General features: G+C 36.6%; 1 protein-coding gene across 4 annotated transcripts in view; it reads left to right on the top strand.

Annotated features, from left to right (window-relative positions):
* The first annotated feature begins 293 nt into the window (after positions 1–293).
* LOC118277085 (anillin) overlaps positions 294–18310 on the top strand; it is a 72305-nt gene continuing 54288 nt past the window's right edge. For 2 of the 4 annotated variants that reach the window (XM_035595749.2, XM_050696327.1), the window contains exons 1-6: positions 294–491; positions 584–1070; positions 2631–2750; positions 3636–3820; positions 5274–5438; positions 6532–6618. In XM_035595749.2, coding sequence (XP_035451642.2) covers positions 474–491; positions 584–1070; positions 2631–2750; positions 3636–3820; positions 5274–5438; positions 6532–6618 — 1062 coding nt within the window. In that variant the 5' untranslated portion in view covers positions 294–473. The remainder of the gene's footprint in view (positions 492–583; positions 1071–2630; positions 2751–3635; positions 3821–5273; positions 5439–6531; positions 6619–18310) is intronic. The other 2 variants (XM_035595750.2, XM_035595752.2) reach the window with 1 other exon arrangement.

Raw genomic sequence — 18310 nt, forward strand, 5'->3', positions numbered from 1 at the left:
TATAGCGCCATCTGTTATAAAAAGATAACAACATTTACAAAGTCCGTCAATAATTTCGTCAATAGATGGAGCTACGTTTGACCACATATATAAACTTCTTGAGAAAATGTTGCATATAAGTCAAAAAGTTAAATAAAACAAATGGTGCTCTATAAATATAGATATTTTTGAATATTTAATAATTTATTACTTTGGTAAAGATTGTTCTCAATCAACTATCGAGCAATGATGAGATGTTAATTTCAGAACGAAAAATATTATGACGCCTACCGGATCAACAGCGAACTAAATTCAAATATTCGGTTCAAACGTCAAACCAATAACGAACACACGAATGTTTGTGGAACCAAATTGTTTTCTTGTTTGATATTTGGAAAAAGCTATTGTATTACTGTAATTATTGTGTAAAGTGCATACAAACTATGTTAACTGTGTAATTTGTGACATTTGTGTAATTTTTGTATCGTTAAATAATGGATCCCTTCACTCAGGTACGGCTGGGTGATAATTTATGTGTTAACGGTCGCTATCTGCAAAAGGTCAACAAGAACATCGTGTTTTAATGAATTAAACTTATTTCCAGCGTATGTTAGAGAGGGCGCGGGCCAGACAGGAGAAGATTGACCAAAAACTCGCGAGTACTGGACAGGTAGTTCCGAAGAGGAGACCTTTGGCAGAAAACATTACTGTTCTGAAAAATGAGAATTCTCCGGTGAAGTCTCCTAGTAAAATACCTCGGGAGTCTATTACGTCGCCTCGGAGGGTGTCTAAAGATGGTTCAAAGTCTGAAACTCCTACAAAAGCTGTGGTTAAAAGATCTAGTTTGAAAGCCGACGTAGCGTCGCCGCAGCGGGCTCGTAACGACATAGTGGTGACTAAGAAGGAGTTTAAAAGTCCAAAAAGAGGAAGTATTAACAGACGGAACTCTGATGTATCAGTGGAGATCAATATTTCGCATAGAAATGACATTCAAATCGAGGTACAAGTCGAGGAGAGAGATGCTCCAATCAGCGTCGTGTATGACGCACAGGCAAAGCCTGGAAGCAACGTTATTATAAAGGAGATCACAGGTAAGGAGGTTTTAATTATACATATTAAACTATTTACTGCTCATTTCCTGTGTGGTGTGAAGGACATCAACTTAATTTAGAAATGAATTTACATATTAGTTACTATTATAAATTAGCTACTTTTAAGCAGTTTTACTTGCACCACTCGGATTCTATTTGTTGTACCATGATCTTTTATAGCTTTTGACCTTCCTGGATAAATGGACTATCCAACACAAAAATAATTATTTAATTAGGAACAGTAGGTTCTGAGATTAGGGCCTTCAAACAAACAAACTCTTCAGCTTTATAATTGGTATTAGTATAGATGCAAAACAGATCTAAGGACTGATTATTTGATTTAAACTGATCATATCTTAAAATAAATATGTTTTTAATTAGGTAGTTTACATGTAAACAACACAATGATTAGCAGTTTTTGACTTTTCCTTGACACTTTAAATGGGTTTAAACCCATTAGTGGGTTGCAATCGAATTTTTAGTAATAATACCAACCATTCCAAATGAGATTTTTCACATTGATAACTGTTTAATTCCCTGAAGGTAGCTCCTGTAGCGGTAGCTTGGGAACCACTAACTGAGTGCCTGTTTATTTATAACTTATATCATATGACTGATAATTCATACAAATTACATTATGAATTCAAATAAAACAAATAATCAGAAGTCCGAAATTGTGAAATAGGCTCAATAACACAGAGGTGACAATCTCTTTTAAGTCCTGACAAAGTAAAATAATGATCAACTTTATTCCCATCGGGGACTTATGTCATCTAAGTACTTACTGCCGTACTCAGAGTCATTTAATTATTACTTAAACAAATCCTTAGCAATCGTTTTCGGAACAAAATCATTACTAAGGAATAGTTTAAGTAATCATTAAATGTCTCTGAGTACGGCAGTTAGTATTGCATCTAAAAATACAAAACAATGTATGATGCAACATAAAAGTGATTGTCCCTTTATTTTCTTCACCACATAGGTAGGATCCAAGCATGAAGGTATTTATCTAAATAAGGAACCACAATGACTAACCAGAGCCAATGACACTTTATTTTTTATAAATCTTTATCCTTACAAGTTTGAACCTTCTTGCTTATTACTTAGTTATTAGTCACCTCTGGAAGATAATGGTTTCTAATAATTTGTTAATGCTTCTTGAAATAATAAATACTTGATTGGTTTTAATGTAAACAGTACTAAGTTTTGTAGCTGTATGAAATTGTTTCATGTTATTTAGTTTTGTTTCATTCTGTGCGGTCTGTGGATAGTGTTGTGTTTAAAGTTTTGAATTTGAATTTGGAATTGGGTTTTAAGATGGGTAATTTTTTTTTTTAATTATATGGACAGTATTATTTTTTCTTTTTAAGTACATGGTGGTACGAGATTGTTTAAAATTATATTTAATACATAATTTTTATTAGTGTAGTACATAGAAATTCTGTGAAAGTTATTTCTTCAGCTAAATTTACTATACTTTAAAAATGTGTGTAATTTTTTAATGTGTATCAAAGGTGTCCATTTATGGTTATTTAAAAAACAAACAAATAAAAATTGCAGATGGCTCATCCGTTAACTTGGAGAAGGCAATTGAAGATGCTTCGGAGAACAAGACCCAGCGAGGTGGACTGCGGCACAATGTCAAGTCCCGACTTGACAGACTCGGCAATCTGTATTCAGGTAGGTTTAGTGGTACTAATGTCAGATATTATTTTAAGTTATGTGATTGATAATATAGATGGAAAGAGTCTCATTTTTGTGGGCATAAATAATGCCCCAGTAGAGTTTTAAAATTTAATGTTGTATTTTTTTATAATAACTATTGTGAGACATACTAAATTAACAAAAAAAAATACGGATTACTCACATACATTAATGGAGAAAAGCTCTACTCACCACCGCATCTGCGCACACTGATCTTCATGAAGAGTCCTTCTGTAACTAGAAACTGGTAGAGCTTTTCTCCATTAATGTAAGTATATGAGTAAACCTAGATATTTTTAATTAGGTAATTCAGTGTCACCCCACAGAGTTGCCTACAAATCCAATCTACTCTGTATCTTAAGATCAGATATAGATAACACAGTGTGTTCTTCACTTACACATGGTACTGCAGCTGCTAGGGACCCACCACTTAGCTACTGTGGCAACAGTACTATTCTTAATTTTACTTCATTCAGAGCATAATATCCTGTATTGATAACTTAGATAGCTCTCTAATTTTTTTTTCTGTATCAGTATCCTCATAACGAACTATATTTTGCGATAAGATACTCGATTGTCGGTAACAAATCGTTGTTCGGCAGTTAGATACCCACACGGAGTATATATATATATATATCGTCACGCCTTTTATCCCCGAAGGGGTTGGCAGAGGTGCACATTACGACACGTAATACCGCTATACTATGTACACCCACTTTTCACCATTTGTGTTATAAGTCCCATGTAATTTTTTTTTTGTAGTCTATTTTATTTAGGGTTAATTCTTGACATTTACAACTTTATCCAATTATTCATTATTTTTTGGATAATCTCACTCATCAATCTCAATCCCACTTCCAGATAAGCCAACCCTCTCATCGCCGATCCACCGCACGGAGCTGGAGTTCACATCAGCCACTCCACCGGAGCCGGAACAGCTGAAACAGCAGAAGCCTCGTCCCCAGGACGGGAAGAAGAAGTTCGGTCGACTGGCGGCCCTAGCGGACCAGATCAATAACTGGGAAGATGATCTGACACATCATATTGTGAGTATTGGGAATTGAGCCCTAATTTTATAGTTTTAGAGTGGGTTGTTATTCCTGAGTGTGTGGCGCGTCGTCACTAGGGCCCCGTCTGTGAAGCCAGGGTCGCGGATGAGGCTAGTTATGTACCGTGCACCTATTAGCTTATTAGAAACAAGAGTAAAAACATGGTTTCGTTGTGTGAGTGAGGTAACCAGAGTAACCCTTATATCTCTAACCCCCAAAATGCCAACAACGTACTTGTAACGTCTTTGGCGTTTCGGGTGTCCATAGGCTTATTCCATAAAAAAGGTGGTATTTACTCAGCAATAGTCTGATACCCTTCCCCCTCGTCTCAAGGTGTTTTTGGTACACTTGTATGGGTGAATTGCCGGATCGGTTGAGATAAAGTTATGTATGAAGATATGTAGTTAAGCTAAAGTAATAATGGACTTAATTAATTACGAAAACTGGTTTCTATCTATTCCATAACAAAATAAACTAAGTTTTCCTTCTTTTTGCTTTGATTAAAAATAATGTTTAGGTAATGTCAATAGTTTTATTTTCGTTCTTACATTGAGTGGCTAAAGGTCGCGTTAAATTCTACTTAATTGAATGCTGTGGTTTTGAGTCATCCTTACGTCTAACCATACCAGACTGTGTGACTATACTGTACTGTAACGTCATGCCTTTTATCACCGAAAGGGTAGGCAGAGGTGCCCATTACGGCACCTAATGCCGCTATACAATGTACATCCACTTTTCACCATTTGTGCTATTCCCGTGTAATAGGGGTGAGCCTATTGTCATAAACTGGGCACAATTCTAGTAATACTTTGCTCGACCCGGGAATCGAACCCGAGACCACTTGCCCGGCAGTCGCACTTGCGACCACTCGGCCAACGAGGCACCGTGTGACTATAATAATAGTAATAAGAACAACTTTATCGTCTTGGCGCGGTGGCTGAGCAACTGGCTGCCTCACAACGTGAGTGAATTATATGTGTGGTCCATAATTTTTTGTTTTGGGTCTGGGTGTGATGTGTATGAGTATTAATTGGGCCTCCAGTAACCTCACTCACACAATGAAACACAACGTAAGCGTTGTTTCACGTCGGTTTTCTGTGAGGTCGTGGTATCACTCCGGCCGAGCCGGCCCATTTGTGCCGAAGCATTGTTCTCGCACACTTTTTTTTGGGACAATCCCGCTACAACCTTCCTTACCACTGCAACTCCTGTAAGCCAGGATGTACCGTAGATACAACTATGAAAACACCGGAACACTGAAGTCCGGCGCGTCCCAGAGACATGAATGACTGTCTTGGATCCCGCAACGAAATAAATCAGAAGATATTATTAGAGGAGAAATGAAAAAACTTCTCTTCTCTCACTTAAAAACTTTATCCTCAATGTTGATGTCGCAATCACAATGACATATATCTGAAATTATACTCAACAAACCCCTTTCACATTCCAGCCACCTGAACCAGCAAAGAAGGCAATAACCAAACCAGATATTAAGAATAAGAAGGACAAGAAGATTGAGAAGCAGGAGACACTGGATGCCTCCACGGTGGACGTGTCCATACACTCGTTCCAGGACATCAATAAGATACTGGATAGCACTAGCAAGGCTAAACAGGTTTGTTATTACATTGTTAACCCCCGACGCAAAAAGAGGGGTGTTATAAGTTTGACGTGTCTGTCTGTCTGTCTGTCTATCTGTCTGTCTGTCTGTGGCATCATAACTCCCGAACGGATGCAGTGATTTAATTTAATGAGAGATCTTTATTTTCTTCTCTAATAATAAACTAAATAAAAACAAGGCTAAACAGGTTTGTTATGACTTTGTTATTTAGTTTTGTTTTCAAAATGCATTTAGGTAGAATAAATATACGAAGCTATGTTTAAATCTGTTAAAGGTCAATTGTGTATTAATTAGCTTGTATCATTGTGCTGTGTTTTGAGTGCATGCATATATCTTCGCTAATATATAAAGCTGAAGATCTTGTTTCTTTGTTTGAATGCGCTAATCTCCAGAACTACTGGTCCGAACAGATTTTTTCTTTTTATGTCGTATAGACCATTTATCGAGGAAGGCTATAAAACATTACACAGTCACGTTACGATTAAAAGAAACCGTGTAGAGCGGGTAAAACTGCGCGGGTGTAGCTAGTTTACAAATAAACATTCATATCACAGCCAAAACAGAGCAACTTTTAATTACAAAAACTGCAGTATCAAAAAGAATATAATCTAAAGAGTTCTCCCACCCTTTGTGAGGCGATAGAGAGAGTGTCAGACTCTTACTGATTAAACACCACCTCGTTCCTACTCCTGCTTCGAGCCGGAGGCCCGGTAATCCGCTAGTTTGACTGCAGCTCCAAATGTATCCTAATTAGACGCCACATTGCAAGTACCAATAAACCAACCAATCAGAGCGCTAAACACACTCTCGTTTCGATTACTTTAAACGTAAAGCAAACTCATACTAAATGTACTGACCGTAGCTCACCCCAACTCCACATTTAATTATTATGTTATCGGCCTACTCACGTAACTGTTTGACGAAGAACTCGATGTGTCGCGGAATGCTGCTCATGAATATGAGCCTCTAGCATGGTTTGAAACTAGTCGAGTTCCTCGTCAAACAATTACGTGAGTAAGCCGATAACATAATAATTAGTTTAGTATGTCTCACGAGAGTTACAATAAAACTCCATATTTGTCCACAGACCAACAAACACGTGGACTCGAACACATTCACGAAATCTTCAGTGAACGAGTGTCAGAGACTAGGCAAGCAGATTGTAGCTGAGTTGGTGAGTACATAGCATATAAGAACTACACCGGTATACTCAAACTACTATTTAAAAACTATATACTTCAACTGTGATACGAGAAAATGTACTCTATAGTTACCAGCAGGTTAAGCTATACCTTTCTTTATTAGATTTTGAACTTTATTGTTTTGGTTTAAAGTCGAAAATTCAGTGTAAAGAATAAACAGATTGGTATAGGTTGACTAGCTGCCGATTAAAATTGAGTAGCGTTTGAGTATATGGTCGTAAAATGGGATTGTATTTATTATTTCTTGTTGTTGATATTCTTTTTTGTTTGTATTTTTCTTTCGATGTGTGTTTCATTTCGTATATAGGTATTTGTTTTTTTTTGGTTTTGATATGAATATATGAAAGAATGGGAAGAAAATTTATTATGAAATTCTAAAATAATAATGATTTTAAATATGATTTTTGATGGCAAGGTAAGTTTGGTTATTTTATTTATTATGATGTTATTAATGTCCTTGTAATTTATTAGTATCCTTGGACTGCTCAGGTAGCTTTATATATAACTAAATTAACTGTACGTTGTAGAGTACCGAACTTAAATCATTATCAAAACAAATGTATTGTGAAACATACTAAATTAATTGTTATAGTTTTCGTTATTATAAATTATAACTACTATATAAAATTATCACAAATATTAAATAAAATATAACTTTATAGCTTACCAAAGCAGTCTTTTATCCAGTCCTGTACCTTGTAGTGTGAGTTTTCTTTACGTTTAAGGCAATCGAAACCAGAGGACATTCGGCGCTCTGATTGGCCGACACGAATAAACCAACCAATCAGATCATTCTGTTGTAATCTCGTTCCTAATACTTCAACCGTAAAGCAAACTCATACTAGGGGGTACTGTTCCTCCATTTAATTAATCCCCTATTTAACAATATTAAAGTTCCTGAATTATTACGAAATCAGTATTTTAACTTACTATTATAGTTAGTTTTACCCATTAACCTACCTACCCTCAGTTTCCTATGATTGGTGCAATGGTATAAGTGTACGGCACGTGTTATTAACAAAACGGTTTTGGGATTGTTTTATAAAAATTATTTGGTTTTTTTTTTATATAAAGCGGTACGGTTCGTTGTGAATTCGTAGGTAAACGGTGAAGTTGCATTATTGACGTCTTAAATATGTAAAACCACGTGAGAATTGCTTTTCCGGTAAATGATTTATTCAATCACACTGCTTTTTTTATTTTTAAGGGGAAATTATTCAATGATCAGCTGAGCTGATTGTAAACTGACCCATGCGTACTTCCATCTGAACAGGTCCGCTCAAACTGCTGTGGCTCTTTCCTCTAAAGACCACTACAGAATCAACTTGCACAGTTTATTATCCATTATTCTCTATTTCAATGATTGTCTGGACTTTAAAAGAGATTTTGACCTCTGAGTTTGTTTCGGCATTTCTTTTCAAAGCAGTCCGAAAGGAAATGCCGGCAATCCCGATCATCTAGTTTTTTAAGATATTGATGTGTAAAAGAGTTACATTGTAACCTGTTTGCAAAAATAAATATCATTTAATGACTTCTCCCGCCTTGGGTGTGACGGGAGTGAGTGTCAGACTGTTACTGATTAAAAACCACCCCGTTCCTATACTACTCCTGTTTTTCGAGCCGGAGTCCCGGTAACCCGCAATAGTTTTGGGCAACCATGGGCGGTTTTTTTTAAGGGGGAAAATCATCCAATAACTTCTCCCGCCTAGGTCGAGGCGAGAGGGAGTATCTTACTGACTAAAAACTACCCTGTTCCTACTCCTGCTTCAAGCCGGAGCCCCGGTAACTCGCAATGGTTGTGGGCAACCACAAGCAGGTACCGGCCCTACTGCCTTCTGAAATTAGACAATGTGTAACGCCTGCGCTAAATATCTGACTTAATACTTCAACGACGTAGTGTGATTTGCTCCGATTTTTGTCGTAGGCGTTATGTCTGACGTGGAAAATATTGTTTATTGTAAAATTCAAAACTTCTTTGTCCTATACATATTACGTATATACAAGAAAAATAACGAATATAATAGGAATACAAAAGAAATCCATGGTTACTACATAACTGTTATGTTATGAAAATAAAACTGTTTACAATGTATTTTATCGATACTCTGTTACCTTACGATACAATCGTATTGTATTGTCATGTCTAATGTGTAACAGATTTGCGTAGTAAGTAGTAACAATGCGACCTTTATGGGACAAAGAGTTCGGTTGTTATTCTTTGTACAAGTCTCTATATGAGTTCTTAGTTATAAACTATACTATTTTAAGTGTGAGAGAGCCATGCTTCGGCACGAATAGGCCGGCTCGACCGGAGTGATACCACGGCCTCACAGAACACCGACGTGAAACAACGCTTACGTTGTGTTTCGTTGTGAGTGAGGTTACCTTTTTTGGTATCCTTATTACGCCCTTAACTATAAAATTGACGCTGACTTTCGCATTAAGAGACATTTAATGATTACTTTAACTAATGTTTAGTAACGATTTTGTTCTGAAAACAAATGCTAAGGACTGGGTTAAGTAACCATTAAATGACTCTGAGAACGGCGGTTAGTATAATAAATACTCGATAACTGATACATAGATTTTTTTACATAAACAGTAACTCAATAGTTTCCGCTCTTCCTCTGCTAATCAAGGATTAAAGTCGCGCCATGTATCATCAATTTGATGTGGCGCCCGCGCAGCATACTAATGCCAACGAATTAGTTATCTATTGACGATCTTTCTGATTTGCATGTCCGACTGAACTATAAATAATTTAAAATCGTTATTGAATTGATTACAGTGTGACTGCCTCGTTGAGAGTGGGTATAATCGATGAAATAGTTTCATAGAACAAGATCTTTTGTATTTTAACCACCTAAAAATTAGGTACATTTTTAAATAACTCTTGTATCAGGAGTTCTAGTGCTTTCTATAAACTACTTATCTGACAATTAAAGTTATCTGATAAAATATTCATAATTTATCATCATGGTGTACTCTTTAAAATGTCATATCAGCTAGTTAAAAGCTTTTTATTGACTAAAGTACTTTTGATTTCCTCATATTGTTAATATCATTACGTGACGTCCTGCGTGAGCGATCTAGAAGCGAACGCGAAGCGGTGTGGTGACACGCGAATTATTCTTATACGCTAACTAGCTGCCCAGCAGGGCTGATGCTTGATCCGGAGCTGACTACCTAGCGGGTTTACCGGGGCTCCGGCTCGAAAAACAGGAGAAGGAACGGGGTGGTTTTTAGTCAGTAAGAGTCTGACACTCCCTCTCGCCTCGCCCAAGGCGAGAAAAGTCATTGGATGATTTTCTCCCCTCAAAAAAAAAAAAAAAAAAAAAATACGCTAACTAGCTACGGGCGAAGCCGCTTGCTGAAGCTTATATGGGTCAAAAAATATCCTATCACGCTTTATTTTTATAAGGACGGACAATCATCAAACTCCTCTCGCCTTAGATGAGGCGAGAGGGAGTGTCAGACTCTTACTGACCAAAAAAACCACCCCGTTCCTACTCCTGCTTTTCGAGCCGGAGCCCCGATAACCCGCTAGGTAGTCCGCAGCTCCGGATCAGGCATTAGCCCTAATGGGCCCCATCTGTGGTCCTATCATCTTAATCAGCTCATACTTACCCTGTCCGTATACCAAATTTCATTAAAATCCGTTCAGTAGTTTCAGCGTGATTGACGGACAAACATCCAAACAAACAAATTCTCACATTTAGTGTGATTAGTGTGATATTTAAAATGTTCCTTTATCTTATTTCCCGCAATAAAAGACATTGTTTTATAAAATTTCTACTATTTAAACGTAAATACTACATCTATAAATAAAATCCCACTATATCTAAGTCAGCCCGCGCTACCCTTTGTCCTCGCGTGGACGTGGCTTGCGTTTGCGCAGTTTTACGACTTATTTTGATCTTTTATGGCTATATTTAAAGCTTTAGTTATTTCCACGACGACCAGATGGGTGGCCTTTCATGACGAAGCGTTTTTGATGCTGTGGTTAATTTGACTCGTGTTTTGGATATACAGAGAAAGGATAGATAGAGAGATATTTTGGTTTGTTTCTCCTTAAGTATAATGCTTCTTAAACCTTTATAGACATTATTCTTTACGAAAGAATTCATCATAGTACTTATTTCCTTTAACCCTTTGATCGTCCAGTTAAATAGCAATTACCGTTCCCCTCGAAAAAAATATATCTACACTAAATATAGTGAAGCAATCGTGTGAATAGAACAAAAAAATCATGCATAATTATTCTCTGTCGCAGCAATACGACATGAGCGGTAGGGACACGGAAATATTTGTCGTATGTATATGGCATAGGTGGTCAAAAGGTAGCTAAGTATACTGAAATATTAAAAGTATCTAATATTTGTGTGCTATCGTGACCGATAGCAGTTGTAGTAGAATGCGCGATATCCCTCTGTGACATGAAACTAGTAGAGCTTTCCTCAGTTTATGTCTTGAGTAAACCGCTATTTTCAATTAAGTAGCAGTTCTACTATGATTTACTTCTTCCTGACCTTATCTACAGGGATCGGTGTTTAATAACAATTTCCTCATCGGACGCCATCAATACAGATAAACACCCCTTCAAATTTTAATGCACAAATAAGCCTTTTTAAACTAATTTGACAACCCTTTTTTTGAGGAGGAAATTCATCCAATAACTTTTCCCGCCTTGAGTGAGCCAAGAGGGAGTGTCAGACTCTTACTGACTAAAAACCACCCCGTTCCTTCTCCTGCTTTGATCCGGAGCCCCGGTAACCTTTTACGTTGTCCGCAGCTCCGGAATTTGACAACCCTAGCATCCAAGGCCAGCTCCATAAAATCGGCGCAGGAGCATTCTTTCGGCACTCGTTCGAATTTTACTGCATAATGACGTTCGTAATATGCACTCGAGTGTTCACTATTGTTTTCTTCATACACAAATATGTATTATTTTTATTTTCATTTCATAACAGCTTTCGACGAAACGCATTTCTCGTCGCCCTTTTGTTTCCTTAAAGTATTTTTTTTGTTTTGCTTTTGAGACAGCCCTGAATGTGAAACCGCAAAGCTTTTTGAATGCTTTTTCCTTTCGTTTCGGTAGTAAAATTGTTATTGTGTTATTTATTCCGGGTATTCTGCATACGTTTTTTGTAGGCTTTTTTTTTTTGTTTTCGTAATGCTATGTATACAATGTGATAGGGGCGAGACTTCTAACCCGTTAAGGCTGTATACTACATCTAATTTTATCGACAAAAGTCCTGAGTCGAAGGGGTCGAATCAACCTCCCCTAAAAATTATGGCTATTTTAATATTTTTTTTAATATTTTTTTTACTTTTTTCGATATTAAGGTTGTATGCGTCGTAGAAACAAAAAAAAAGACGACAAACGGTAGCTAATAACCTTGGCTAACTAATTCATTACTTTTTTCATATGTTTGATAATGTTTTGGTGAGAAAAAAAATCATTTGTGAATTATTCTTACCGAAAAAATCACTATTTTCCTATATTTTCAATTAGGGGTTCAACCCCCCATATTATTATTTTTGTCGATAAAATTAGATGTAGTACTCAGCCTTAACGGGTTAGAAGTCCCACGCCTATCACATTGTATAGGCGTGTCTTAAAAAATTGAAATGGTCTGCAAAATGATAATTTGGATGTAATTAATTGCATTGCAAAGCTCGCATTGTTTCCTGCATTAAGCAAAGGTTCATCAACAATTCATATAAACTCATGGGCAACGCTGATCGCTTACTATCAGTTTATCCGTCTGCTTGTTTGCCCCCAATTTTCCCCATTCAATGAAAAAGTGTTTCCTTTTTCAAAATCAAAAATGCAAAGAAACATTACCGTTTTCTCTTCTCTTTTACTCTAACTAAGGCGCTAAGAGCTAGAGACACCTATGTGTTTGCGCCACATCTCATCTTAACACAACCATAATACTTATTCCCATTCACGTCCAAACCCACAATAAAATCAAATCGTCAACTTTTCGTAACCAAACACTACTACGTGTGGTCTGTGACTGTGACGTCACGAGCCACAATCTCATTCATCCATCCGCTTAGATAAACATTACATTACACTAGAGCGATATTTTGTCATCTAATGCGTTGACCTATGAATGTGTCGTGGAGTCGCCCATATGTATGAATGGGACGAGTGTTTACCAATTTAGAGCAACGGCTATTCCCGTTTTGGGTAATGAGATTTCTGTCGCTAGATGTCGTTGGTGTAGTGTTGTGTCTCCTGAGTAGACAAGTTAATGTTATCTTGGTGATTGTTGATGTAGATTTTTTTGAAATTTGGATTAAATTAATCATAAGGTTTAGTAAAATGGAACTGATGGGTGAGCCTAGAAACAGTTGGAGATCTCCTAGGGGCCGCGGCCGTAGACTTTTTGAATCCAGTTAAATATTTCTGATTTCACGAATATATTAGGTATAAAATGACTCTTTAACAATTTATTCTGTTAGAAAGAATTCATTATTCAAGCTATGAAATGCCCAAGACATTAATTATTATGACATTTATCAACTTCTTTTTAACTTAAAAAATCTCATATTTTATTCAATTAATTCGTTTCCTCTATCAATTTTCTCATAATGGTGTTATAGCCAAATTATTTGCAACAAAAATAGCCCCTATATCTATCAGCATAACATTTAAAATGCATAATACTATACGACAGCTCTGCCCCAAATACTATCGAAATGAAAAGTGTTAAGCTAAATTAGGTTAATTACTGTGTATTATGTGTTTGGAACAAGTTAATTAGGACAGTGGTATCAGTTAACGTACAGTTACTGTTTACATATCTATCATTGTTAATAACTGTTTCGTTAGGTTCGAATTCTATATCCTTTTAAACTCTTGACGCAAAAAGAGGGATGTGCATTAATGTTTCTACCTATAGGTAAAAGCTCCTGAACGGAAAGACAGATTCCAATGCGATTTTTCCATCTGAAATCAATAATAATTTATTATTTGTTTAACATAGATAATAACATGATTTGATCATATTAGTAAGTTTACATAAGTCGCTATGTTATGCCAGTAGGCGTACAAATAGTGGTTGCAAATTGAAAGCATGCGAGATGTAAAAAAAACAGTAATTTAATACATAATTATGTCAGAAGTATGAAAGTAAAATAACAATATGAAAAAGTGAGTTCCCTTGCGGTAGTTATGTTTAGCTGTGTTTTTCAAAGATAAAATCTGTATTTTAGTATCTGTATCTGTATTTTAGACAGCTGTCTATTTCAAAAATATTACTTTTTCTATTCTCATCATTCCACTGTCCTTTTCAACTATAATATCAACTTAAACACATAAATTACATTGTCTGTCTCTATTTATCCAACATGAATGACGTGCCCGTATTTGACTAGGTCTCATAACAATAAAATACGACATCAGACAAACTGTACATTGATTTTTTTCATAAACAAACCCCATAATATCTTGGTATCGGAAAACCATCCCTACCACAAAGGAGTTAAGGTTGTTAATTAAGTCTTTGGTTATAATTGTCTTACCCCGACCGTTTTCAATAGTGTGTCGTTTATTTTCAAATATCTCAGGGCCTTGAATGGTGATAAATTGCTATTGTGCAGGTGATAATCACGGTATACGGGTCCATTTAGGATAGTTTTGTCATTAAATCGTGAGGTTTCGAGATATTCAATCGAGAATTGATTCTCGATTTTGTTATGGCCTTGAATTAGAAGGATAAAAAGAGAAAGAGATTGGCTTTATTATGTTTGAAATTAGAAATTCCTACATTTTTTTTTTTTTTTTTACTTTGCCCCACACTAGGATTTTCTCCTGTGTCGTGGGTGCGTTTACAAACATACACATGACACCCAGACCCGAAACAACAATTTGTGGATCACACAAAGAGTTGCTCCGTGCGGGAATCGAACCCGCTACCCGTTGCACCGCAGCCAGTTGCCCAGCCACCGCGCCAACCGTGCAGTCGAGACCCTATTAAGAGCCTAAAATGATTATTGTAAGCTTTAAAATTGCCTTTGTTCATCACCCACACCTAACGAGAGTCCTTGTCCGAGTAGCGATGTATCGATGGTAGGAAAGCCATCCACAGCACGCATCGTTCCATATAGAAAATGTAGCTTAGCTGAGGCCGTTTCCATCAGTGCTAAGCTATGTGTACCAATGAATATGATTGGTGGAAGCCAAACGCATCCACAGCAACGTAGCATAGCACGTCTCTGGTGGAAAAGCACCCATTACATTACAAACACATTTAAACCAACATAATATTACATAATTCACGGAAACGCATCTATTTCTACGTTCTACCTGTTCCTATTTATGCGCAGGAGTTTCGTGTGCAGTATAAATACGCATCTCAGTGTTGCCACGGTTAAAATGTCATCATGTCCGTCGGTTTACGTTTCCGTGTAACAGTTATATGGGATGGGTTTGTTTGTGTGTTTGTGTGGTGTTGCCTCAACTCATGACTGGGTTTGAAAGACCCATTTTAGTTTACTACGGTACTGTTTGATTTTTAATGCGATTTTTCCTGATAGATTGAGTTTGTGGACTGATTTGTAGATAGGTGTAGCTAAATCTTGTAAGTTATTTGATGGGAGTGTGTGTTTAGGAGAGATTTATTGTATGAGTTCATTCATTCTGTCCTCATAACTATAATACTCATTATAAGCTACATTTAACACATGATTAAGGGCTTAAAATCAACAGTTGCAATTACGTTATAGTCTAGCCGACGAGAAATCAATGTCATCGTTGGAATTTCTAATTTGATCCCTAACACTTAAACAAGGCGCCACACAAATACTACTTGGTTGTCTTCAAGTCCCGAATGAACAGGTTGCTCATAGGTCGGTGTGCCCCATCGTCGATCACATCATCGCTCACCACTAGGCGATATGTATAAAAAATCCATGTTCAAACATTTTGTTTGTCTTTAGTTTGTTAGTCAAAATTAAATCAAAATATGTCAGAATCTACATCTTCTACAGCCAGTTATCTCAAAGTTCCATACAGAGTTATAAATTCTATCCCTAGTAACCAAATCCACCGATTGGCCTTCTCAACATGAATTCTAAATAACTGTAGCTCTTTCATCCTGGTCCCAATAAAAGTACCAATTAGTTCTGCACGTGTCATTTATAAGGTCTCCAACTCTAACGCAGGCCCCTTATCAGCCGAACTGTAATTCAATACTAATAAATTCTGAGAAAATATAAACTTGCCAACTTGCTCCGTAACGCTTTGTAAGCACACGCTTCGTGGTGCTAATTGTTTTATTTTTAATTCTATGGGTTATTTATGGGGATTTTGTTCTTTAATGGAATATATTTTTAACGATAAGTGTCATATTAGAAAAACAATCCTGACACTTTTTGGACTACAGTTAAGCATTTCGTCTACAAAAGCAACAAAATATACATACAATAAAAATACTGAAGTATACTTTTTGCCATTATCATTAGATTTGAAGAACTTTTTTTATGGAATAGGGGCAAGTAAGCAGTCGGTTCACCTGATGGTTAGCGATCAGCGCTGCCCATGGACACCCACAACACCAGAGATATTTTTAGACGAAGTGATACTATTTGTTTTCCAAAGGTTTATTTCCTCCTGCCCAAAAATCCCAAAGAATGAGGTTAACGCAGGGCTATAGAAAACCAAACTACCAATCAAAACCAACTTTTACAGATAAAGTAGAGGAAAAATAATCGAAGTTACCAGATCACAGCCATGTGTTATCTTCTTCGTGAACAGTAAAACCCACACGCTATAAATCTTAGATACATTAAACTCATTTTACACCCCCTATCTAGATTAATCGCAGCGACTTTTGTGTCGCAATACGTACTTACTTCTAATACAATTGCATCATTGTTACAACACCATCGCTTCCCTACACATTGGCCAGTAAACAAGAGCTGTTATTCAAAGAGAATATACTATAGTAGGGGTCTTCTCAAATGGTTTATAGGAGTTTGTTGAACTACGTTTTTGCGCATCATTTACCGGTTCGTTCAGATCTTGTAGTTTTTCTGTAAAAGCTTTATAAGATTGATTGCTTGGGTGCATCGAACTTCATGCTGCAGATGGGATTGTTTGAAGGTCTAAAAAGTAATGAGTTAGTCTGGTTACTAGACTACATGTAACCGAAATTATGATTTTGGTCTTATGTGACACCCAACGGCATTTCTCATCCAGCAGTAAAGCTAAGAACACTTAAGACTTTAACTATTAATAAAAATCTACTGAAGGCAAATCCCTTTAGCCGGTCACTTTAGCCCCCCATGGCGTTTAAAGTGTTAATCATTGAAGAAAAACGCCCAAAAATTCTCAAACAGCACCTAATTTAGCATTCTTGAGGATCGAATGAAGCTATTAGTCATTTTATTACGCCAATGTGATGTAAATACAAGGACTAGTTGCTCCGACTGTTGTAATTATGCACAACAAAAAATCTTAATTGCTAATTCATGTACAGACATACATACTTGTAGCACAGTAGTCTTAATGGCCTGATTTTGTTCTAATTTTGTTAAAATCAAATTGATATATAGGTTACTGAAGAAGGAAATTGATTTTTTGTTGGATCTTTTGATTAGTTTTAATCTGCTTAATTTATGCAGAATTGAGATTAGATCAGAGATATCAGAGAATTCAGAGAGATCAGATGTTTCCTCAGCTGAAAATGGGTCTCAATCCCACATCTAGATAAAAGTGTACTGCAAGACACCTCATGTCTTGAAGAGGAGAGTCATTCAATGACGTCTCCCGCTTTGGGCGAAGCGAGAGGGAGTGTCAGACTCTTACTGACAAAACACCACCCGTTTCTACTCATGCTTTTTGAACTGGAGGCCTGGTAAACCCGCTAGGAAGATCGCAGCCCCGGACTGGAGGACACTTATGGTTTCAAATTTAAAATTAGTCTACTGGACTATTCGGTGTCAGACAGCTTCCTTTTAAACCATGAGTTTCTCAGTTGAAGCAATGCCTCACTGAAATTAGTTAAAAATAGTTTAAAGACAACCATTTTCTTAGTTGAACAGTCTGCGTCTCCCTCCTCGATTGAACTAAACAACAGTAGCTAGTCGTATGTCAATGACCGCAAGGGGCATGTCTATCACAATTTCGGCCACCCGAACTTAAGTAATGGGGGAATTGGTTAATAGGCACTGATCAGTTTAGTGGCATGAAATTTAATATTTTTGGTACATACTATAAGCTAGGATTCTCTCTTTTTTATTTTTCATGACTGACATTTAAAACTCGGGATCCAACTATGATTACAAACATTATGCTTGTCTCATATAGGGGTAGGCAGATACAGTGGAACGCCAATTGCTACAAATCTTACATACCTCTTTCCAATTATGCTTATTTGCTGAAAATGGTTTCCTTGATCTTCTAGCTGAATCCAAAATAAGACCAGAAAATGGCTCTTGGTTAAATAAGACTGTTCTATTTAACCTAGGTCAAATAGAAACATATTCTTTTATTGAGGGGGCGGTGGACTTGGTGATCCTAGCAAGATTAGAAAGAAAGCCATTTCGAAGTTTTCTGTAGTATGTCTAGTAGTACTGTTTTGTTAATTATATTTATTAGAATATACAAATTGCATAACATCCTTGTCTACAAGTTACTTCAGACATATA

Source organism: Spodoptera frugiperda, chromosome 10, assembly GCF_023101765.2.
Source record: "Spodoptera frugiperda isolate SF20-4 chromosome 10, AGI-APGP_CSIRO_Sfru_2.0, whole genome shotgun sequence".
NCBI lineage: Eukaryota > Metazoa > Arthropoda > Insecta > Lepidoptera > Noctuidae > Spodoptera > Spodoptera frugiperda.